This window comes from Triturus cristatus, chromosome 4_1 (assembly GCF_964204655.1).
Source record: "Triturus cristatus chromosome 4_1, aTriCri1.1, whole genome shotgun sequence".
NCBI classification, from domain to species: domain Eukaryota; kingdom Metazoa; phylum Chordata; class Amphibia; order Caudata; family Salamandridae; genus Triturus; species Triturus cristatus.
Genome location: NC_140585.1, coordinates 1,352,302,975 through 1,352,326,760, shown reverse-complemented (window position 1 = coordinate 1,352,326,760; position 23,786 = coordinate 1,352,302,975). Strand labels below are relative to the sequence as shown.

Below are 23,786 nucleotides of genomic sequence, written 5' to 3'. Positions count from 1 at the left end.
CCTTTTCCGCCGCCGTTGCGATTCGGTATAGTGTTGTTAGGACGCTCGATGGTCTGATCGCACCTTGGTTGCAATGGTTCTGACAGTACGAGGAGGTCATTTGTAACGTTTGGTTGGTCCACTGTATGGTGGGTTCATGTTTCTCTAGCCAGGGAAGGCCTAGGATAACACCATACTGGGGAGTGTTATACCGAATAGGACCCGACTCGAGGACTTTGCCGTACACGGCATACACCAGTTCAGGGGTAGGTTTCTGGATCAACTGTGCTCCTATACGGATGGCCTCTAACTGATCCATAAAACAGCCGGTGGCCCCTGAGTCAACCATCACATGAATGTGTATGAGTTCCTGGTTGATTACTATAACCAGCGGCAAAAAAAAGTGTTCTGTTCCTCCGCTGTTGAAGGTGTTGACCGAAGGGATTACACACCCAGGGGCGGCTCTAGGCTCATGGTGGCCCTGTGCAGGGAGCGTAGGTAAGGGGCCCCGGAAGAGGGGGTCCGGGCGGGGCGGAGCTCAGGAAGGTGTTTTAATAAAACGTCCAGAAAAGGCGTTAGATGACCAGTACCTGCGGCTGCTCCTACCCTTCAGAATTCGTCTCAGAACGATAACATTTAGGAGGAGGAGGGCATTGTGACACACAACGTGAGGGACTGGCACAGACAGCTGCAGGGCCATGACAGGGGGGCCCCGGACCCACAGCCCCCCACAGAGAAAGAATCTGTGGTTCTTTGCCCGGAAACAGTAATATCGATACCATATCGAATATGGTGTCTTACGCATGGCCATGTCCGTTGCAGACACTGCATAGCCGCCTCGTGACACAAGCGTTTAACTTTTGCCAAAATTTGCCGCTGCGTTTTGCCAGCTTTCGCTGTTTCCACCAGGCACCACGTGGAGGTAGCAGCAATACCCAGCTTTTTTTTTTGTTTGTTTTTTATGTTATGTTTTTTAACTTTTTCTTTTACTTTACCTTTTTGTGTTTTACTGTTTGCTATCTCTTCTATATTGTTTCCACTTTTCCAATTCCATTTTCCTTCTTTCGTTATCTTACCACCTGTTTTTTTTCATTTCTGCATACTTAGTGAGTAGCAACATAGCGAGTCTGATTAAAACCATGGAAAACATCTTGCGTACTTCTTTATGAGAGGAAGTCAACTTTGCGAGCCTTCTGTGCTGCAAATTCCCTGATAAGCTGTCCGTAATCCAGAGATCTAGCAATGTCATGTTCAATTGATAACAGGGCCAAATGATTCAGTCTCTCTTGAGTCATTGATGTCCTCAAACAATTTTTAATCAATTTCAGTTTTGAAAAAGTTCTTTCCCCTGAAGCCACTGTAACTGGGATTGTCAACGCAATGCGTAAAGCCACTGCAAGATTTGGAACTGCAGTGTTCAGTTTGTTTTCATAAATGAATTTTAATGTTTCCAAAGCTGTTGCATTATTTGGCACCAAGGAGGAGAACATTCGCAGCTCTGTATGTAAATCTCCGGGATCAACATCTGAGTCAGAACTGTCGGTTAACACGATGCTTAAATCTGCACAGCTTTTCATCAATTCATTATCGTTCATGCTAGCAATTTTCCCCCAGTCGTGAAGGAATCCAAAGAAATCATAGTGATGTTTCATCTGAGTGAACCTTTCAGTCATGGACATAATTGCTTGATCCATCAAGACGTTGAAGAACTCAATGCGATATTTCTCTTTTGGTTCTAAGATTCCCTCATCACGACTCTCGTATTGAAATTGTCTCCTAATAGTTCTTCTTCGCAAACTTGTAGATGCAGGAAAACTTATCTCATCTGAGCTCATCTCCAGTTCTTCCGCCAACTCCTTAGCTGAAACTTGTGCAGATTTGAAACCACTCTCCTTATACGTTTCCAGAAACTGGACAGTCTTTTCAAGGCATTTCAATGCAATGTCAAGTTGCATATCCTTACTTTGCATGATTTTGCTAACAAGATTTATTTGCTGCAAAAGGTCATACCAAATCACCAGCGATACTAGAAATGCATAACTCCTTAATTGCTTAGCCAACCCGGCTGCCTCAGTTCGGGCCTTTGGGTCATTCGCTTCCTCTGATACTTCAACCACGGCGTCATAAACGGCGGCCACTTGGAAACGGACAGCCTTGACGCTATCAATACGGCATTCCCATCGAGTTTCGGATATGGGCTTTACTGTCAGATCTTTAACGTGCTCAATGAGTATTTGCCATCTCTGTGTTGAGGCAGAAAACAGTATGTAAATTTGATGCAAGATTCCAAAAAGAGTTACAGCGTGAGTGGATGATTTCGCCATATCACTAAGTACTAAATTCAAGCTATGGCAACCGCATGGAACATAGAACGCTCTTGGATTCATGTCAAGTAAACGTTTCTGAACACCACTCTTGCAGCCTCTCATATTTGCCCCATTATCATACCCTTGGCCTCTGCAATTTTGAAATGGCAATTGCAATGCCTGCAGTTTTTGCAAACAAGCTTCTGTGAGACCAGCACCTGTGCTGCTTTCAACAGGCAAGAATCCAATGAAAAATTCACTTATTTCGACTGGCATCGTTTCCACGTTCACAATTCGAAGGACCATCGTCATTTGCTCCTGATGACTTGCATCAGGTGTGCAATCCAAAATGACAGAAAAATATTTACTCTTTTGTATTTTTGCAATAATGTTGTCCAAAACTGAAGCTCCCATAAGATTAATTATTTCATTTTGAATATTCTTGCCCAAGTAATGGTCATGGATTTCAGCGCATTTAATTCTACGCACATGCTCATGCATATATGGGTCATACTTGGCTAGCAGCTCAACCAGACCTAGAAAATTGCCATTGTTGTGTTTGAACAAAGTATCAGTTTTACCACGAAAAGCCAAACTTCGTTCTGCTAGAAAATGAACAATGGACATGATCCTTTCCAAGACCTTGCCCCAACGATCACTTTCCACTTGCAGTAACTTCTGCTGTTCTTTATCTATTGTCTGTCCTTGTTTTAACCTTCTTTCTAATTCAACCCAGGCACTGACGGCGCGCATGTGTTTTGAAGAGGATTCATGATCAGACAGACAACTGTGCATGTGTGCCCAGTCGTCATTTCCATCATTAGTAAATTTGATCGCTGCATCAGAAAACAATTTACAGCAAAAACAGAATACTGCATTATAGTTTTTTGAATAGACAAGCCAGCGCCTATCTATAATTTCACCATTCCTTAATTTCCGTGAGTACATGGTAACAGAAAAACGACGTTTACTTTTTGAGTGCTCATCACTTGGATACTTTGTTTTAGAATCTGGGTCTCTGGAGGGACCCCTTTCAACAAGAAAAACACGTTGCGCGTCCGTAAGAGAGTTCGGCCACAAAGCAGGATCCCTCCAATCACATAAATCATATTCAGAACACGGGTCTGTAACATGGTCTTGCTCTTTGGCTTCCTTTTCAATACCAGCATCATCCGTCTCTAACCTCTGAACCTCCTTCAGAATGCCAGATGTTGATGGACCGATGAATGATGTTTGAGTTTCTCTGTCTGAGGGTCTTATGTAATAATCCTCATCCTGAGTTGGTAATTGCTGCATGTTTGTATCAATTTCAGAGTCACCTTGTTAATTTTCATTGGTCTGCTCATGAGTATCATTCTGCTCATGGATATCATAATTTTTTTGTTCTTCTTTATGGTCGTCAGCGCCTGTTTTACCTAGTGCATCAGCAGTACTCTGGCCAGAGGATTCTCCATCTTTAGGTTTCCCTTGGGTGATAAAGTTCAGGATTGCTCCTTCCTGTGACGCTACGAAAGCCTGCTGAGCCACCTTTCTCTTTCGTTTCGAATAACCAGATTCATGTACTCTAATTCTCTTCATTTTGCTTGCAATGCAGCGGGCGAGACTAGCAGTGGGTAGGGAAAAAAAGAAGATAATCAGCAGTGGCGGCTGCTGAAAGATTTTTATGTGTAATTTTTATTTTCTTGCAAAAACAACAGTTGATGGACAGAATGCAGAACAATGTCATACATTCACCCCAGCACAGAGATCTGGGCCTAAATTCATTGTTTCTTTGCTCACCACACCACCCCAGTTCAGACATGGCCATATGCAAACCAGCCTTGACCTTGTGCCTCATGGGAACAGTCCAGCCCGAACTGCCAAGCCATGTCTTCCCTGGACCGGAATCAAGCGTCCTATGACCGGTTTAGAAACCGGTCCTAGGACGCTTGATTCCGGTCCAGGGGAGACATGGCTTGGCAGTTCGGGCTGGACTGTTCCCATGAGGCACAGCGTCAAGGCTGATTTGCATATGGCCATGTCTGAACTGGGGTGGCGGAGTGAGCTAAAGAATGGTGATGGATTAAACCCAGATCAGTTGACTGGGGGCGAGTGTTTGATTTGCTCAAACGCTCCGCCCATCATCCCCTTTTGTATCGATTTTTATTTTCTTGACAGGATTCTCCTGTGGCAGATGTCTTGTGATGGACCACATACCCAAGCTGTAAATTTTCCCCCAACACAACAACTTCAATAAAACAAAGATTTAAAGGTTGACTTAAACACAATTTTCAAGACACAAAAAAATACTCAACCTCCCAACATAAAACCACAAATTTCCAAATCCAAGGATATTTCCTAAAGAAATTAGGACTCTGATAGGTCACGTATGCAAAAACTGACTGTAGGATATGCAGGCAAATGAAAAACGTGGAGTTAGAATAGTAATTTTGACCTCCCTGTGTTTGCCACACCCACTGCTGCCCTGAGGACGCAGTTCAGGATAAGTAATGTGATGAGCAAGTAGTGAGCAGCAGCAGGCCATATCTAATAATACGGCTCTGTGCTGCTTTCTCACCCTTGTGCAGTAACTTTTTTTGCTGTGCTACATTGCGATAAAGAAAATCTGCCCCTTGGTCTGCATGCCTGGCCTTAACCCTAGCATTCTCAGGCAGTTGGTGGCAATTAATTAAAAAAAAATACTCTTTCTATAGGATTTCCTTACTTCACTTCTACCTTCACCCTCTCTCTTAACATGACTCTAGTTCTACTTCTCCATGTACCTTGAACCTCCCTCTCTATGTATCTCACATGTGTCTACCTGACCTCTCAATATCTCGACTTCATCTTCTTCTATCCTTTTCATGGCCTAGCCTGTCTCTATTTGCTTCTGTGCCTGCATCCATAATTAGCACTCTCGACCTCTGCTCTACCTCTACTCTTTCTACCTCATTCCTCTATACACCTCATTATTTTTTCCATAAGACCTACCTGTATTTTTCCTCAATCTACTTCTCTTCTCACACAACCTTTTATTTATCTTTATTGCATCTCTGTCTCTACTACCCTACCGATGTCTCTCAGCTTTCCCTACCTCACCACTCCTCACAACTCTATTTGTTTTCTCCCTCTACTTCATGGCTTTCTCACCTGCACTCTTTCACTACCTAACCTCTCAACTTGCCTCTCCACTAGTTCACTACCTACCCTCTTCACTTCACCTTTCCCTTGTTATACATCTGTTCCCTTTTCTTCAACTCTCTATCTTACTCCCTTTTCACTACCTCTGCTCTTTTTTTACTCTATCAACCCTTCTCTCTTTTCCTCTATTTCTTCCACAAACACATCTCTCTCTGGACCTCCTCTATTTCAGCTCCCGCCTCCACCTGAACTCTCTCACAATCTTTCTTTATTGATCTATTTCACCATCTCTTGAACTATCAAGGCGCTACCTCTGATAAACAGCACCATTTTTCTCTGTACCTCTCTACATCTCTCAATATACCATAATTGACTGAATCTCTCTCGCGACCATGTCCGTCTCTTTATCACTCTGTTCCTACATCTATATCGGCCCAGAAACTGCATTTTGTTTCAGGGGTCCAGGGAGGGATCGATTCGAAAATGTCTGATGAATTAATGCCCGCATGGGCCTAACCTGGGCTGCCTGGTGAAATGTGCAGTGCACTGTGCAGACTCCTCCTGAGAAGCTGTCTCGGGACTCGACTCTCGACTCTGCAGTCTGTCCGTGTCCGTCTGTGGTGAAAATGGAAAATTAAGTGCTAAACTACTTTCTACGTTCACCAGAGGAGAAAAACTATATACATGTCCAACTTCAGTAATGCTTTTTGAAAGGCAAACAAATGATTGCATTTAATTATTTTTTACTTATTCCAGGTGAAAAACAACTTCTGCACGTTTATAAAGGTAGCACTGAATGCAATTTTCTTTTACTGCTTTGACTAGAGGAGGGGGTCCCTTTTACAGTACGCTTAAAAGATGGTAACTACAGGGAAATTAGCTATTCTAGAAAAACAAGGGCGGTATAAACCTCAGGTTTCCCAAATGGTTAGAGGATGCTAATAATCAACTATTGTCGATATGGGATGATGGCAGGTGACGATGACAAATGGTTCTCTTTTACAACTCGGGGGAAGGGAGTCCGTAGATAGAGCACATGCAATTTAAACGAACATCTATTGCAGGCCGGGAGAATACAAGATTATGGACGTACACATACTCAGAATATAAATGGACCCCCAGCTCTTGTGGACAGTAGAGCTACCCAGCTGGAACTCCATTTCACGAGGAGGGAGCTGAGAGTTATCCGTGGGATGAAACGGGACAAGTATCTCCTATAAACTGACATTCTCTGTCCTACTACGGAACGGCCTTGGGGGTGGCCTTCTTTAGTGAGATGTGGTGCTGAAATTACTACACCCAGTAATAACGGTCATACCTGCAGACTGCAAGCACGGTCGTTCAGTTCGGCCCGGGAGGGGCCCCAGTCCTCAGGAATGCAGGAACATGTTTCACATTCCACGCAGGGCTGGAAGTAGATAACCTCCATTTGGCGAACCAAATGCAGTCCTACCATCATCAGAGATGGCCCTCAACCTCCAAGGGTCCTTTGACAGCAGCAGCTCGTACAAACAGCATTACCTGTTTTTAGCACATACAACACCTGAGAGTTTTATGAGTGCATGTATTTTTCTTTTATGTATTGCTGTCAGGAGAGTGTTTTCATAGCGCTTGAGTATCACATAATACAGGTTCAGTTCACCAGCCTCAAAGCACTGGTAAAAGTGAGCCTTGGTTTAGTGAGGAACATTAATTGCTACTGACCAGTAGCGTAGCTAGGCCGCCGGAGGCGGCCCCAGCGTTTATCGCCAGCGGCAGCCGAATCTAAGAGTGGGGGGGGGGGGTTACTGGCTATTCCTGCGGCTGGCGCCCTGCGACGGTCACAGGTAAGAAAGTGGGCACCGGCCGCCGCCATCATAAATCGTGCCGCTTGAGGTAGACCACCCACCCCCTTACTACTTCACTGATGATGACAGGGAAGTGATGTCTCCACAATTTCAGGATCAATTTAGCAGTCACCTGTATTGGTGTGTTAAATAATTTTAATGGTGTATATTAAACACAACCGCTGTGCATACAGGTGACTTTAGGCTAAATTGATCCATTTGTGGTGTTGATTACATGTTAGGGAGAAGGGCAGTTCCCTAGGCCTGCATAGCACACAATAATTGGAATAACTATATGAGCTTGATCAATATATTCTAGATAAGTGGAGAAATGTGGCTCAATGGTTAGAGCGGCAGACCCTGATGCAGAGGTCTGGCCCGGGACCAGGGTTCAATTCCCGCCTCGGCGGGTCTTGGGCTCAATTTCCTCGGACCTGTTAATTCTCGCCTCGGTGCCTACTCTAATCATGGGTCCCACTCTGCAACTCTGGGCAATAGCTTACTTAATCTCGGCCCCAACATCGCTGGAATGCCTGGCTTCACCTTGGGGGTGCCCAGGAGTGGACATTTCACAGGGAAAAGCCAGGAAGGGTTCCCAGCGGTATGAGTACAGCGCCAGGACACCCTAGGGTAACAGTGCGCTATACAAGTACAACACATTTACATAAGGGTTTGCGCCTCTCACTGCAATGTTCACAGGGGCAGTGACGTCTCCCATATCAGTGTGGGGGAGGGCGAGGGCCCACATTCACCAACCATTACGCTATGTTGTGCCAAAAAAGCGTGGTCAAATCCAGACTGCTTATGGTGGTATGAGTTCACAATCCACTGAAGAGGAGACATATATCAGAGGAGCAGCTTTTTACATGAACGTTTGTCGCTGAAACTAAAAAGGGTGCCCATTTATTCAAAATAATGTAACAAAGGCAGAGGGGAATATTCATAATGCCCACTTCACAGCAAAGAAGTGCAAGGCATCAATATAAGCTGCTTGCAAATTCAAACGCCCCTCCCACAAATTAGTCTGAACAGCTGTCTTCTTGCTGCTCCACACTGGAATATCTGACATGTTTTATATTGACACTGCTCCCACTGCTGCATCTGTGCTTAAGAAGATGCGTTCAGCTGAATCACAAGTAGTGCTGTCATTGAAAATAAACTCTAATATAAATCTTTCACACATACCCACACAGCATGCAGACAATAATCAGAGGTTGCCATTCCAGGCCCGCCAAGTCAACAGCAGCAATACTGATAGGCAAATAAAGTGTGAGCAAAGAAAACATGCCTGCTTTGTAGTTATAGGTAGGAGCTCGGAATAATGTTAGACTTGAAGGACTAGGAGTATTATTTTAAATTTTCGGGTGGGGCTGGCGTAGTGAGCTGTTGGACACATTCCTGGTACAACTGTGACTGGAACACTGCGTTTTGGTATAACGTGCCGTAAGACTGGTCTTCAGGCATGGTCTTGTGTATGCAACAACGTTCTGTTTGCTGCAATGTCTAGAGAAACAAGTCTGGAACGTGAGTCACTAGGGGAGGGGTAGGCGGTGTGCGGCCACTGATCCATGTGCTACACAACACCAATCAAGGTGTTTTGGTGGTGAGGTTGTGGCTCCCTGTCCCCGCTCCAACCCGTTGTACATTGAAGTATGCCACAATTAACACCTGGAGCGCTTCGACGCAGTTTAAACTTCAGTATTAAGCACTATAATCTACGGATGAACAACAGTGTCAGGTGGTATCAGTAGATAAGCTTCAGTGGCACAATTAACACCTGGAGAGCTTCTACGCAGTTTAAACTTCAGTATTAAGCACTATAATCTACGGATGAACAACAGTTTCAGGTGGTATAAGTAGATAAGCTTCAGTAGCGCTTGATAAGTTAGAATAAACATTTCAATATAGCGCCAGAACTTTCAAACAATACCCCCCAGCCCGTCTACTCCAAACACACATACACGTTTTGGTTTTCCCCCACATCAATACATGGATTAAACAAACCCCAGGAGAGTGGATCATGGATGCAAAAAAAAAATTCCCCCGGGGGACCCCACCCCCGCTCTGCGGCAAAGCCCCACTGCCACTCGGACGGCCCCAGGCCCCAAGCCCCCAAGCCCCCAGCCCTTCCCCCAGCAAAGCCCCTCCGAGGTCCGGGGCCTACTCACCTCACCGTGCCGCTCTCAGAGGTGAGTCCGCAACGTGCTGCCGCCGCCGAACTGCAGAGGCGCGGGAGCTGCAGGAGGGACTGCGGTGGGCTCCAAACTCCATCAGGCTGCTGCGCGCCTCCTCCCCCGCCCGCGCACAAACGGTGCGCGCCAGGCCCGCCCTCGCACAAGTGACGTCACGAGCCTCAGCAGAAACTCTTCGGGCACCGTCTGCAAAGACCCGGAGGCCGCCAAATCCCTGCCAGGGGCCGCCACGAATGTATTGTATCCGATTTCTCGTGGCGGCCCCTGGGGTTTGGCGGCCCTGTGCAGGTGCACAGCTTGCACATGCCTAAGGCCGGCCCTGACACACCCGCTTGAAGCCCTCCCTTCCTGAGCCTTCAAGTGTGGTAGCTTTCATCCTTCCTTTCAGGTGTTGTGGCGGTGGCTAGCCCCGAACGGGGACGACTGTATTTCGGCTTGACTGGACACTCCCGAAGAAAGTGGCCTTTCTTTCCGCAGTACAGGCAGAGGCCTTGTTTGCGGCGATGATCCCTTTCGCTGAGTGTCAAGGACACCCTCACCGTCCCTATCTCCATTGGTTCCGGTCTGTTTTTCTCGGCGCTCGCAGTAGGTACTCCCTTTCTTTTTTCTTTTGTGCTCTCCTTTACGCTCACGCATTCGGTGGTCCAGTCAAAGGGTGAGTTCTACGAGAGCTGCGCAGGTGCTGGGCTGGGGGTCGATCTGAGCCAACACATCCTTGAGGTCGTCCGTGAGCCCTTGATAAAAAATAGCCGATTGTTTGGCCTCTGGCCAGTTGGTTTCTGCCACCAGTCTCCGGAAGTTGTTCAGGTAGTGTGAGAAGTTGGCCTAGCATAGGCTGGTCACTAGTTATAGTGGCCACCTTGCACCAGTCCAATTCGACTCTTATGGTAGATAGGTTCAAGACAACCTTTTAAAGAAAGCTATCCTAGTGGTAGCTGTGGAGAGCAGCCTTCACGCTAAGTCTCTGAGGAATGTAAAGCAGCTTGTTTTGCCTTGCAATCTCTTGAATTACCAAATGAAAGGACACCACACAGGTATATATATCAAATATATATGTATTTATTACTAGACACACTCTACTAATCTCTTTATGAGATTAGAAGCCAGGTACACATTCAAATGTCAACGTTTCTCAATAAATTAAGCACAAATATGGCTGGAGCCCTAGGGGTGTACCAGACCATATACTAAAAAAATGGTATAAGGATGTCGACTTGCAAAATGACAAGGCCTAGGGCCTGGGGAATTGCTGGGGCTTCACTACTGCAGTTTTAGCAGGTAAGTAACAAGCCCACGGGAGACCCGTACAGTGTGTGAACACAGCCGCGGGTTCCCTATTGGTTTCAATGGAGCAAGTCGTGGTTTGATTTTTAAAGTTCTGGGGTACTTCGAGGAAGTCAACAAGCAAGCAACTTACAAGGTAAGTACTTCGAGGGCCAACACACACTAGGGCACCAGAGTGCACGAGTTACCTCACCCAGGGAAGCCGGGTGCATAGGTGTCTTTTGGTGTCGGGTCGAGTCGCTGTTTTCAATGGAGACCAGAGAAGACTTGCTGCTTGCGACAACTGAAGAAGTGTCCGGTGGAATCCGAAGATGGATTGAAGATGTAGAAGACCTGAAAATTGAAGGTACAGTGTTCAAGGTCACTTGCCAGTGACCGGTGACCAGCAAGATGGATGACCACAGATGTTGCGTCGATTCAGGTCGTCGATGGTGTTTTGACTCTTCGCTCACGAGGTCCAGGAAGGATCGACGATGACCAGCAGCTTGATTCAGAGTGGCTCATGATGTCTTCAGCAGATGATGTCTCTGCAACCGGGTTGGAGCCAACAAGCCTTGGCAACTGCAAGTCTTGTGTAGACTGAAGAAAGTCGATGCTGCAGACCAGCAAGGTCTGATGGACTCACCCAGCAAAGATAAGTGAGGGCAGGCCTGGAGCAACCAGAAGAGCCCATTTAGTTGATGAGAAAGTCTTCGGGGGACCCACTAGCCAACGGGCAAGTGATCACAATGATGCCACCTCAGGAAATGCTTCACAGGAGCCCACGGTCACTCGGGACGGGGTAGGCAGCTCATTTTTAGTGCACGATGTGCTGGAGGGTTGGGCCACAAATGGTCCAATGCACAAGTTTGTAGAACGTTGTTTAGGGCTTGCACTCGACAATAGTGCATGGTCCCCGGGTATTGCTGTTTCTCGTCACTCGTGGGGTCCACTCTCCACAGCTTTGCTGGGGACTCACGATGGCTATCGAGAAGTGAGGAAATTTACTTCTGGGGCAGCAGGGACTTTGAACTACGCCAGGAGCGAGAAAGTTTGCAACCGTTGAATATGGTTTTTGGTGCCTGCCAAGCAGGGGAGTCACTCCTTGACTCCAAGAGAGATTCTTCTGTCTTCAAAAGGTAGTGGAACATCTAAGGGCCAGAATTCTTCTTTGTAGAGTGTTGTCCAGGGTTATCTGCTTTGCAATGGCAATGCTTGCTATCTTATAGTGAAGATAGGGGAGGGACTAGCTCTATGACCACTCCTATAGGAGGGTCAGGGTAGGGAGTGGTTACACCCACTTCCCTTTGTCCAGTTTCGCACCAGAGCAGGGGCAGGTAGCCCCTGAACCGGTTTGAGCTGGCATATGCACAGAGGAGCCTACTGCTCCCCCAGTGCAGGACTTCAAGGCACTCTAAGAGTGCACCCACCCAGCTCCAATACACTAAATCCTGTATGGAAGGTGGTGACACCTCCCTGTGACAGGATGCCTTTTGTTGGGCTTCCTCCACTGCGAATTTCGGTCAACAGCAGGAGGGCAGCCCAGTGTCTGTGCATGTGGCATCCATTTTGTGATGCCAGGGCTCTTTTAGATTTCTGTCGTTTAGTACAGTGGGTACATGTCATCCCCTCTAGAAGGGTGGGATCATAATCCCACACCAGTTACTGGTGTGGGGGTATGATTTGAAGTTGTTTGACACCAAACACGACATGTTTTGATGCAGTCATTCCAAAGTTAGCATTTACCGCGAGGTTATAATGCACTTAAGAGTATATGGTTTAACCGCATCCACAAACAGCCACAGAGAATAGACTCTGCCAGCTGCAGAGGGGTCCTGCTCCTGCAGAAGCACCCCCTCACATAGTAAACCAAGCACCCTGCCCTCAGGATTGATAGGGCCTGCTATAGGGTTTTACAGGGTATTACCAAGTATTCAAAAAGCCCATACCTCGTTTTGAAGGCGGTCTTCCATTCATCTCCATGGTGGATTCGGACCAGATGGTAGGCCCCTCTCAGGTCTAGTTTTGTGTATATGACTGCCGATCTCACAAGCTCTAATAGTACGGGAATCAGAGAAAGCGGGTACTGATTCCTTATGGTTATAGCATTAAGAGCTCTGTAATCGATACAACATCGCAGATCGCCGTTTGCCTTCGGGATAAAAAAAAGAGGAGACGCAGCAGGGGATCTGGACGGACGAATGAAACCCAGTTCCAGGTACTTATCCAAGTATTCCCTTAGGTGCTTGTTCTCTGGCATAGTAAGTGCATATATCCTCCCACAGGAAACTACTGACCCCGAAATCAGGTCGATGCGACAGTCGTAGTCTCTGTGCGGCGGTAACGTCTCTGCCTCTTTATAGCTGAAGACGTCATAATACTCGTCGTAACATTTGGGCAAGATTACCTCCTTTTCCGCCGCCGTTGCGATTCGGTATAGTGTTGTTAGGACGCTCGATGGTCTGATCGCACCTTGGTTGCAATGGTTCTGACAGTACGAGGAGGTCATTTGTAACGTTTGGTTGGTCCACTGTATGGTGGGTTCATGTTTCTCTAGCCAGGGAAGGCCTAGGATAACACCATACTGGGGAGTGTTATACCGAATAGGACCCGACTCGAGGACTTTGCCGTACACGGCATACACCAGTTCAGGGGTTGGTTTCTGGATCAACTGTGCTCCTATACGGATGGCCTCTACCTGATCCATAAAACAGCCGGTGGCCCCTGAGTCAACCATCACATGAATGTGTATGAGTTCCTGGTTGATTACTATAACCAGCGGCAAAAAAAAGTGTTCTGTTCCTCCGCTGTTGAAGGTGTTGACCGAAGGGATTACACACCCGCTTGAAGCCCTCCCTTCCTGAGCCTTCAAGCGTGGTAGTTTTCATCCTTCCTTTCAGGTGTTGTGGCGGTGGCTAGCCCCGAACGGGGACGACTGTATTTCGGCTTGACCGGACACTCCCGAAGAAAGTGGCCTTTCTTTCCGCAGTACAGGCAGAGGCCTTGTTTGCGGCGATGATCCCTTTCGCTGAGTGTCAAGGACACCCTCACCGTCCCTATCTCCATTGGTTCCGGTCTGTTTTTCTCAGCGCTCGCAGTAGGTACTCCCTTTCTTTTTTCTTTTGTGCTCTCCTTTACGCTCACGCATTCGGTGGTCCAGTCAAAGGGTGAGTTCTACGAGAGCTGCGCAGGTGCTGGGCTGGGGGTCGATCTGAGCCAACACATCCTTGAGGTCGTCCGTGAGCCCTTGATAAAAAATAGCCGATTGTTTGGCCTCTGGCCAGTTGGTTTCTGCCACCAGTCTCCGGAAGTTGTTCAGGTAGTGTGAGAAGTTGGCCTAGCATAGGCTGGTCACTAGTTATAGTGGCCACCTTGCACCAGTCCAATTCGACTCTTATGGTAGATAGGTTCAAGACAACCTTTTAAAGAAAGCTATCCTAGTGGTAGCTGTGGAGTGCAGCCTTCAGGCTAAGTCTCTGAGGAATGTAAAACAGCTTGTTTTGCCTTGCAATCTCTTGAATTACCAAATGAAAGGACACCACACAGGTATATATATCAAATATATATGTATTTATTACTAGACACACTCTACTAATCTCTTTATGAGATTAGAAGCCAGGTACACATTCAAATGTCAACGTTTCTCAATAAATTAAGCACAAATATGGCTGGAGCCCTAGGGGTGTACCAGACCATATACTAAAAAAATGGTATAAGGATGTCGACTTGCAAAATGACAAGGCCTAGGGCCTGGGGAATTGCTGGGGCTTCACTACTGCAGTTTTAGCAGGTAAGTAACAAGCCCACGGGAGACCCGTACAGTGTGTGAACACAGCCGCGGGTTCCCTATTGGTTTCAATGGAGCAAGTCGTGGTTTGATTTTTAAAGTTCTGGGGTACTTCGAGGAAGTCAACAAGCAAGCAACTTACAAGGTAAGTACTTCGAGGCCCAACACACACTAGGGCACCGGAGTGCACGAGTTACCTCACCCAGGGAAGCCGGGTGCATAGGTGTCTTTTGGTGTCGGGTCGAGTCGCTGTTTTCAATGGAGACCAGAGAAGACTTGCTGCTTGCGACAACTGAAGAAGTGTCCGGTGGAATCCGAAGATGGATTGAAGATGTAGAAGACCTGAAAATTGAAGGTACAGTGTTCAAGGTCACTTGCCAGTGACCGGTGACCAGCAAGATGGATGACCACAGATGTTGCGTCGATTCAGGTCGTCGATGGTGTTTTGACTCTTCGCTCACGAGGTCCAGGAAGGATCGACGATGACCAGCAGCTTGATTCGGAGTGGCTCATGATGTCTTCAGCAGATGATGGTCTCTGCAACCGGGTTGGAGCCAACAAGCCTTGGCAACTGCAAGTCTTGTGTAGACTGAAGAAAGTCGATGATGCAGACCAGCAAGGTCTGATGGACTCACCCAGCAAAGATAAGTGAGGGCAGGCCTGGAGCAACCAGAAGAGCCCATTTAGTTGATGGGAAAGTCTTCGGGGGACCCACTAGCCAACGGGCAAGTGATCACAATGATGCCACCTCAGGAAATGCTTCACAGGAGCCCACGGTCACTCGGGACGGGGTAGGCAGCTGATTTTTAGTGCAAAATGTGCTGGACGGTTGGGCCACAAATGGTCCAATGCACAAGTTTGTAGAACGTTGTTTAGGGCTTGCACTCGACAATAGTGCATGGTCCCCGGGTATTGCTGTTTCTCGTCACTCGTGGGGTCCACTCTCCACAGCTTTGCTGGGAACTCACGATGGCTATCGAGAAGTGAGGAAATTTACTTCTGGGGCAGCAGGGACTTTGAACTACGCCAGGAGCGAGAAAGTTTGCAACCGTTGAATATGGTTTTTGGTGCCTGCCAAGCAGGGGAGTCACTCCTTGACTCCTAGAGAGATTCTTCTGTCTTCAAAAGGTAGTGGAACATCGAAGGGCCAGAATTCTTCTTTGTAGAGTGTTGTCCAGGGTTATCTGCTTTGCAATGGCAATGCTTGCTATCTTATAGTGAAGATAGGGGAGGGACTAGCTCTATGACCACTCCTATAGGAGGGTCAGGGTAGGGGGTGGTTACACCCACTTCCCTTTGTCCAGTTTCGCACCAGAGCAGGGGCAGGTAGCCCCTGAACCGGTTTGAGCTGGCATATGCACAGAGGAGCCTACTGCTCCCCCAGTGCAGGACTTCAAGGCACTCTAAGAGTGCACCCACCCAGCTCCAATACACTAAATCCTGTATGGAAGGTGGTGACACCTCCCTGTGACAGGATGCCTTTTGTTGGGCTTCCTCCACTGCGAATTTCGGTCAACAGCAGGAGGGCAGCCCAGTGTCTGTGCATGTGGCATCCATTTTGTGATGCCAGGGCTCTTTTAGATTTCTGTCGTTTAGTACAGTGGGTACATGTCATCCCCTCTAGAAGGGTGGGATCATAATCCCACACCAGTTACTGGTGTGGGGGTATGATTTGAAGTTGTTTGACACCAAACACGACATGTTTTGATGCAGTCATTCCAAAGTTAGCATTTACCGCAAGGTTATAATGCACTTAAGAGTATATGGTTTAACCTCATCCACAAACAGCCACAGAGAATAGACTCTGCCAGCTGCAGAGGGGTCCTGCTCCTGCAGAAGCACCCCCTCACATAGTAAACCAAGCACCCTGCCCTCAGGATTGATAGGGCCTGCTATAAGGGTGGCTGGTAGGTTTATGTGTGTGTATGGTGAGATATTGGAACCTATACCTCAGTGAGGCGTGCTAACACTACCTCACACAGGCTGCAGCAGCAGGCCTGTGGTGTCAGATTAAGAATGCTTCCCAGGGGTGGCATAATACATGCTGCAGCCCCTGGTAGGCCTGTGAAGTACCAATGCCCTAGGTACCTAAGCTACCATATACTAGGGGCTCATAAGGTACCACAGTATCCAATCACTAGTGCATCTAAAATGCACACCAAGTAGTTTAGAGAGAACAGAGAGACTGGGGCCCTGATTAGCAGGGACCCAGCCAGACTATAGCCAGAAACCACTGTATACATCAGAAAAAGTGGGGGCAACATAAGTGCAGATCCTACTCTCCTACACAACCCCCCCAAACGCAGGGACATTCAACTAACCTTGACCAGTTGAGTCTTCATGTTCTAAGTGGAAATACCTTTAGAGTCCATCTGCATTGGCATGTTGGGTCCCTGGTCTATGTTCCACTGTATAGTCCATCCCCTGTAGGGAAATGGACCACCTGAGCAATTTAGGATTTTCACCTTTCATCTGTTTGAGCCATAGGAGGGGCTTGTTGTCAGTCTGAACTATGAAGTGAGTGCCAAACAAGTATGGCCTCAGCTTCTTCAGGGCCCACACTACAGCAAACGCCTCCCTCTCAATAGCTGACTAACGTTTCTCTCTAGAGGTCAGCCTTCTGCTTATGAAAGCTACTGGCTGGTCTTGACCTTCATCATTAAGTTGAGACGGTACAGCTCTCACACCCAGCTCTGAAGCATCTGTTTGAACAATGAACTTCTTTTTGTAATCTGGACTCTGTAAGATGGGGGCAGTGCACATTGCCTGCTTGAGGTCATCAAATGCCTTTTGACAGCTAGCTGTCCACTGAACCTTTTTTGGCATTTTCTTAGAGGTCAGATCATTTAAGGGGGTCACTATAGATCCATATCCCTTAAAAAACCTCCTATAGTACCCAGTCAGGCCTAAAAAGTCTCTAACCTGTGTCTGGGTTGTTGGAGCTACCCATTCCATTATGGTCTGGATTTTGCTCTGTAAAGGTTGAACCTGGCCTCCACCTACAAGGTGGCCCAGGTACACAACCTGACTCTGCCCTATCTGGCACTTAGTGGCCTTGATAGTGAGGCCTGCTTTTTGCAGGGCCTCCAAAACATTTCTGAGGTGGACCAGGTGATCCTACCAGGTGGAACTAAAGACAGCAATATCATCAAGATAAGCTGAGCAATAAGTTTCCATACCAGTCAGAACTTTATTCACCAACCTCTGAAAAGTGGCAGGTGCATTTATTTTTCAAACCAAAGGGCATTACCACAAAGTGATAGTGCCCACCAGGGGTTGAAAATGCTCTTTTGGCCTTGGCATCATCAGCTAACTTGATTTGCCAACAGCCAGCTGTAAGGTCAAATGTACTGAGAGACTTGGCTGAAGCCAAAGTGTCTATTAGTTCATCTGCCCTTGGTATTGGGTAGGCATCAGTCCTGGTGACTGCATTGAGACCTCTGTAGTCAAAACAAAATCTCATTTCTTTCTTACCACCCTGGTATGAGGTTTTGGCACAAGGACTACTGGCCAAGCCCAAGGGCTATCTGAATGCTCAATAACACCTAGTTCCAACATTTTCTGGACTTCAGTCCTGATACAATCCCTGACATGGTCAGGTTGCCTGTAGATTTTACTCTTTTACAGGCAGACTGTCTCCAGTGTCCACCTCATGGGTGCACCAGGAAGTCTGACTTGGGGTCAGGCTAAACATATGTCTAAACTGTTGTAGCACTTGTCTACATTCAGTTTGCTGATGCTCAGTGAGGCTGCTTGCCAAAGCAACACCATCCACTGACCCATCATCAGGGTTCTGTGAGAGCAGGTCAGGGAGAGGGTCACTCTCCTCCTCCTGGTCCTCATCAGTTGCCATGAGCAAGCCCATGTCAGCCCTGTCCACATATGGCTTAAGTCTGTTGACATGGAGCACCCTAATGGGGCTCCTGGGAGTGCCAAGATCTACCAAGTAGGTGACCTCTCCCTTTTTCTCAACAATTGTATGGGGGCCACTCCATTTGTCCTGGAGAGCTGCTGGGGCCACAGGCTCCAACACCCACACTTTCTGGCCTGGCTGATAAACAGTCAGGACAGCCTTTTGGTCATGCCAAGCTTTTTGTAATTCTTGGCTTGCCTCAAGGTTTTTAGTTGCCTTCTTCATATACTCTGCCATCCGGGAGCGGAGACCAAGTACATAGTCCATCACATCCTGTTTGGGAGGTTTGAGAGGTAACTTCCATCCCTCCTTCACCAAACATAATGGTCCTCTAACAGGGTGCCCAAACAGAAGTTCAAAAGGGCTGTAGCCAACCCCCTTCTGTGGAACCTCCCTGTAAGCAAACAAAAGGCAGGGAAGTAAAAGGTCTCATTTTCGCCTAAGCTTTTCTGGGAGGCCTTTAATCATCCCCTTTAGGGTTTTGTTGAATCTCTCAACTAACCCATTGCATTGTGGGTGAATAGGAGAAGTGAATTTGTAATTGACACCACACTCCTTCCACATTGCTGTTAGATATCCTAACATGAAGTTGGTACCTCTGTCAGAGATGACCTCCTTAGGGAAACCCACTCTGGAGAAGACTCCAATGAGGGCTCTTGCTACCACAGGAGCTGTGGTAGTCCTTAGGGGTATAGCTTCTGGATACCTGGTGGCATGATCCACTACCACCAGTATAAATCTGTGCCCAGATGCAGTTGGTGGGTCAAGGGGAACAACAATGTCAATCCCTACCCTTTCAAAGGGAACCCCCACCACAGGTAGTGGTATCAGGGGGACCTTTGTTGTGCCACCTGACTTGCCACTGGCTTGGCAAGTGACACAGGAGCGACAAAACTCCTTGGTGTCAGATTGAGAATGCTTCCCAGGGGTGGCATAATACATGCTGCAGCCCCTGGTAGGCCTGTGAAGTACCAATGTCCTAGGTACCTAAGGTACCATATACTAGGGGCTCATAAGGTACCACAGTATCCAATCACTAGTGCATCTAAAACGCACACCAAGTAGTTTAGAGAGAACAGAGAGACTGGGGCCCTGATTAGCAGGGACCCAGCCAAACTATAGCCAGAAACCAGTGAATACATCAGAAAAAAGTGGGGGCAACATAAGTGCAGATCCTACTCTCCTACAGGTAGCTAACCAGATCAGAGGTACCTTGGCGTAACTCCAGTAGGTCTCTATCCGCCGAGAAGGTTTCAGCTCGCCGATCAAAGGTTTTTTCGAAATTTTCTCTGAACTCGTCCCAATCGTAGAGTAATGGATCATCCCTCCGCACAATTGGAACTGCCCATTGCCGGCTTCCCCTCCCAGATAGGAGATCAGGAAAGCCACTCTGGCTTGATTGGTCGAGAACATCTTTGGCTTACAAGTGAAGTGGACAAGTACTTGTGTAACGAAGACCTGTAATTTCTTGATGTTCCCATAAAACCTCTCTGGCGGGGCCAACGGTATATGTGCAGGCATCTCCACCACCACTGACGTCCGGCGAGAGGGTTACCCTGCGTTAAACGGATTGCGCTGTAGCCTGTCCATTCTAGCCTGTAAGGCAGCTGTCTCTTGGCGTGAGGTGACCAGTTCAGCTTGAACTTGTGCCAACGCCGCCATGACGTCTTCTAAGGTGGCCATCTCTAAACACAGCACGACCAGGAGGAAGTCAATTCTTGGGCCGATTATTTTGTTGTGCTCCTCCGTCCGATTCCTCGGGGTCATGCTGATGCTCAAAGGGGGTCAACATCTGAAGTACCCCAAGTCTGTATAAGCAATGTACACACAGACTATTGAGGTAATTGAGCGGGGGAAAGATAGGGTAGGAACTGCAGGGAGGGAGACCTGCAAAGGAGACAAGAAAACAGCGTCAGACCCCCCCAGCTCAGTACATCCCCACAACCTATCTATACAGCCTATTTCTTCTCTATAACACCTCCTACCTGAAATAAAGAATAACGGGGCTTGTAGCATCAGTAGAGAGCAGAGGGCGATGACAAGTTCAGAACACCTTCTAGGCAAATGAGAAGATAACAGAGGATACAGTGTTTAGGGATGGCTTCGTATTCCGCTTCCCCTCCCTTCCTTGTAGCATTCTATGAACCTTTAAATAAAGCGCCCAACCCTACACCTACCCAGGTTCTCTGTCTGATTTCCAGCTTTGCCAAGGTTAACCTTCACCGACAGATCTCTCTTCTCAAGCACGCTTAAAGAAAGGATAACCAAACGACAACAAAATCAAGGGTTGTTCTGCACCACAGGATCAATACTGCGTGGTCCCAATCCAGAAAGACAATGTTTCCACACGTAATGTTCAAATAAAGAAAGTTTGAACACCAAACAATTAAACATTGTTTATGTCCTGCATGAAGTCCGAATATATATATATATATAAGTACAAAGGCGTCACTTACTTCCACGTTGGTGAGGTGCTAGCGGAAGGTTTACGCGGGTGCGATTTTCTTCCCTAGCATGAGACCGAGGAAGCTGTGTGGTCTCTCCAACAAGGGAACAAGCAACCCAAGCGCCATTAAAGGCAGCTGCACTCCCCTGCAAGAAACAACAGACCTATATGTTTCCTCCAACAGGGGAGTCTGGTGAAGAGGGCAGTGTACCCACCGCCGAGTTATCGCTGTAGGTGATGCGAGGCTGATCTGAGCGATAACGCTCACTAAGTTTCCCCTGCACGAGACCACAGGTCCTGCGCGTCTCATCCAACAGGGGAAGGCACAGAGAAAAACACGGGGAGCTTAACCCCGCTTTGATCCAGGACGAAGGAACGACGAAGTCCACAGGAACACCTTAAATCCTTGGTGATCCCAGAAATATCCAAAGGAGGATGAAGACCACTACACCGGAAGAATAATCGGCAGCGTCTTCCGGCGGCTGCCGTCTTTATTCTTTCCGGCTACCACGTCCGCGTCACATGTGACGCGACCAGCGCGGCATGCCGGGAAATGTAGTTTTCTTGCCCTCCCGTGCGTGTCCGTGCACGGAGGGCAGATTGCGTAACCCCTCACGAACCTGACAACCGCCGTAGGTAGCTAGAGGTGGAGAGCATCGCTCACCCTACGCAACACCACTGCGTATGACGCTCCCTCCTCCGTAGCCACGGTAGGAGGAAGCAACATGCCAAGGTCTGGTGAGGTATCCACTGGCTTCCCCCAGTTCCTCTCTCCAGTCCTGTTCATAAAGCAACTGGCCTGTTAAAGGGTCTCCAGACCCGACCCAGTCCTCCTCATCCTCCTCTGGCTGCCAATCTGGCCCCAAAGAGCCAGGGTGAAACAGGGGCACAAAAGTACCCGTCGGCGCTGGATCCAGTGTCGGTCGACGCCGGTCCGACTCCGTGTCTACCTCGAGGTGGAGGCCGGGGTCGACGTTGGCTAGGGACACAGGCGGTTGTGGTGTCAGTGGAATTGGCACCAGGTGAGGTGTAACAAGGGTGGCCGGCATCGATCCGAATCCAGGCCTTGATCCAAGGGAACCCTGTGGCGCCAAAGCCGCCGGCGCTGAAGGCCCTAGGCCCCCAGCCAAATCCATGGGGCCTAAAGGCACGCCAGTGGAGTTGGGCTGCCCAAAGATGGCATGCATCACTTCGTAAAACTGACGAAGCTGAGCGGGGTTCGCTCCCGGTCCCGGGAAGGGGGGAAACCCAGAGCCGACCCTACGGGCTGCGCACGTGGAGCCACAGGAGGGGCACCACCCGCATCCCTCGTCGCGCCGGCTGACGGACAAGGAGAAGTCGAAGAGCGACGATGCTTCTTCGACTTCTTCTTGTGCTTCGACTTACCTGACCCCGAGTGCGAAGACTTAGATGAAGAATGCTGTTGGCTCTGCGACTGGCCCCTCGACCTCCTACGTGACCGAGACCTCGAGCGACGCAGAGCTGACTGCTGGGCCTCGAGTAGCTTTCGGGACCACTCCCGCAAAGACTTCGGCACCATGGTTCGGCAGTCGGAGCACGACTTGGGGTCGGGGTCGCACTCCAGGCAGTAGAGGCACACGCGATGCAGATCCGTCAACAGTTGGTTACAGGAACCACAAGTCTTGAAGCCGGGCATCCCTCGTGCACCAGGAGTCGATGGACCCAAAAAACGAAGTCAACAAATGTTGAGAATAAGTCAGTCAAAAAGTGACTGGAGGTACCGCTCTCTCCGGATCTACGCTTGCTGGCGCGGAAAAAGAAAGAACTGATGTCAGCGCGCGAGGGCGGCCTCTATGTAGCTACCGCGATGTCATCCCAGCGACCACGAACACGGAGCGGCCGACGCCACCTTCCGACGCACAGGGGTACTACTGACGAAAATCTTTCCGGATCCAGTCTGATGCCTGGGGGTAATTCTAAGGTAAGAAATCCTTAACTAACTTTTTCTTTAAGATGAACATGTTCCAGAGAGCTATATTTCTTAGACAGTAAAAGAACCAGCTTTTGTATTGTTATTTGTTTAAAACGAAGGTCCAAAGATGTGGCTCAATCAAGCCACAGACTAACAGTAGCATGGGTCTGGCACCAAAGTGTTTAAAAAAATCACTGATGTCATTGTAGGCAGGAAACAAAGAGCTGATATGGTCTATAACTTGACCTTGAGTGATGTATCAATGTCTATTTATTTCTCTTTAAATGTTTAAAGTATGGGTTTCTTCTATGTTAAGTGGTGCTTCCACAGTGGTTCAGCTAAGGTAAAGTAATAGTCCTCGAGGTCGCAGACCACGACGTTGATCAGGAATGGCATCAGACATCATGACAAGCTCTCTTTTAGGATGAAGTTTCTGTGGCAGTCCTCATAGATTTTGGCCATATCTTTTTTTTTTTTACTCTTTTTATTGGGTACGTGATTTGTTGAATTAATGCATACAATATGGTCTTGTGTACATAAAAGTAATAGTTTACAGTTCATAGTTTTGGCCACAGTTATACATTTCTGTAACAAACAGAAATACAATATGCTGTTTCACATGTTTTGCCTCTGGTCGTTAGTTATCTTCCAGTGAGGGTTCTGTTAGTGGTAGTGCACAAATGCCTCCCCTGTATCTATTCCATTTTTCCCATTTCCATTCCCATTTCTTAGGGCATCCCGATGAACATATGTCGCTTTTTCAGCCACCATAGCGCTGTCCATATCACCGCACCATTCTACAGAAGTCGGAGAGTGTTGTGCCCCCCAGAGCTTGGCAATGTTTTGCTTGGCTATCATCATTCCTAGTGTTGCCCTATCTCGGGCTGTGTGGGTAAGGTCTGTAGCGTCCCATATATTTAGAAGGCATTGCTTAGGCTCTAGCGTTACAAGGGCCCCACTTACCTGTGTTATCGTATTTATGATTGCTCCCCAGTACACTGCAATAGCTGGGCAGCTCCAT

At 48.0% G+C, this 23,786-nt stretch overlaps 1 protein-coding gene across 1 annotated transcript; it reads right to left on the bottom strand.

Annotated features, from left to right (window-relative positions):
* Positions 1–1,142: 1,142 nt before the first annotated feature.
* Positions 1,143–23,786, bottom strand: LOC146856668 (uncharacterized). Its single transcript, XM_085651290.1, has 3 exons — positions 23,729–23,786; positions 2,737–3,121; positions 1,143–2,232 (listed from the first exon to the last, which is right to left on the bottom strand). Exons 1-3 carry the CDS (start codon positions 23,784–23,786, stop codon positions 1,143–1,145), a joined length of 1,533 nt encoding a protein of 510 aa, XP_085507416.1.